The following is a 1,577-nucleotide window of genomic DNA, read 5'->3' as shown; positions in this document are numbered from 1 at the left end:
ACGTGAACGTATGCTGACTTAAATTTATCATCCCGCTTGAATTTCTTTTCCAGAGCTGACAACCTATTTTCTGCCATTTTTCGACTATCTGGTAGTTCCACATCCTCCTGCCTCCAAAGCAGGCCAGTCTCAAATTGGGAACCCTTTCTCACGGTTTTGCTTTCTAACAACTCTTTAGCTCTGACTGTATCTGCAGCCTCACAGTCCTGCACTCCTTCGCGCACACTGAGATCTTCGTTGATTAAATAGTCACTCACCAAACGCTCGAGCTTCTCCAGACGGTTATCCACCTTTACAAAGTGCACATAGTTGCACCGTTCTCCAACGCCTCGATTCCTGCCACCGTAGACAATCCAGCCGAGCTTCGTAAGTGTCACCGAGTAACCATCCACTCCATCGTCAACAGTCTTCCTTGAGATGCTCAAGTGTGCGTTGTCTAACCCAACCAACAGTTCAGGAACCGCTCCATCGTATTTCTTGATCGGCAAGTGACGATATTTGTACGGCACCTCTGACAGCTGGAGTGTTTGTGTCGGCAGTTGAAGGTTAGCCACGGTTCTAACATTCCGCAACAAAAACTTTCTATTGAACCTACCAACTCCGGATATTTGTACGTCAACCCTGCTTGACTGCTCTGTTACCGTGGTGTCGCCGAACCATTGCAACGTTAGATTTTCCTTCTGCCCTTTGAGCCCGAGGCGTCCAGCCAAGTCGCTATTCATCATTGATATTGCCGAACCATCATCGAAGAGGGCGAAACTGTTTATGACTCGCCCGTTGGCGTACAAACGCACTGGCAATATTTTGTACAGCAATCTCGAGCTCGGATTTGGAATAATGGCACTGGTGAGGACTTGTTGCCGTGTCGCAGCTTCCATTGGACGCCGTCCATCTGTTGTTCCTTGCTGGCGAGCGTGAAGTAGCTCGTGCTGCTTCCGCGTGCACCGGTCTATATTGCATCTGTGTTGTTCAGTGCAATCGGTGCCCCTGTGACCACTTCGCAAACAATTGAAACACAATCTCTTTTGTCGGACTAGACGCCATCTCTGACCCCACTGCATATCAATGAACCTTTTGCATCGGCTTATTATGTGTCTGCCTTCACATACAACACATATGCTTGCTTCACGATTACCACTGTTTATGTCCTGGGTATGAAAGAAACGCGCGCGAGCCTCGACTCTTCCGCTCTGTCTGGAATCCGAGTTCGTATTGACGCAAGCACTCGCCACCAACCTCGAAAGCTCTTGCAACCAGTCGCTGAAGTGACATATGTTCGGCCTCGGTACTATTGTCAAGGCATGCCTAGCCCAGTCGATCCTCTTTTGTATTGGTAACTTCGACAGCAGTTCATCCATGAGTGTCGGATTCGATAAGTGGTGATCGCAGTTGGCAGATTGTAAGAACCAGGATAAATTCTGTACCTTGGTAGCGAACGGCACAATTTGTTCAATGCGGTTTTCCACTATAGGAGCTACAGCCTGTATCTTTGCAATTTGGCTTTTCACCAGCTGCTCTGGCCTACCAAAACGGTCTTCAAGGGTACTAATAACGCGCAGCACGTTGCTGCTATGAAT

At 48.4% G+C, this 1,577-nt stretch overlaps 1 protein-coding gene across 1 annotated transcript in view; it reads right to left on the bottom strand.

Annotated features, from left to right (window-relative positions):
- Positions 1-1,577, bottom strand: part of LOC118751716 — a gene marked incomplete in the record, with an annotated part of 3,255 nt that overhangs the window by 1,249 nt on the left and 429 nt on the right. The window contains 1 exon segment of the mRNA XM_036486528.1: positions 3-1,577. Coding sequence (XP_036342421.1) covers positions 3-1,577 — 1,575 coding nt within the window.

This window comes from Rhagoletis pomonella, unplaced genomic scaffold (genome assembly GCF_013731165.1).
Source record: "Rhagoletis pomonella isolate Grant_MI unplaced genomic scaffold, Rhpom_1.0 Rhpom_scaffold_00927, whole genome shotgun sequence".
Lineage (NCBI taxonomy): Eukaryota > Metazoa > Arthropoda > Insecta > Diptera > Tephritidae > Rhagoletis > Rhagoletis pomonella.
Note: the sequence above shows the minus strand (reverse complement) of the source record. Positions and strands in the feature narration are given on the sequence as shown.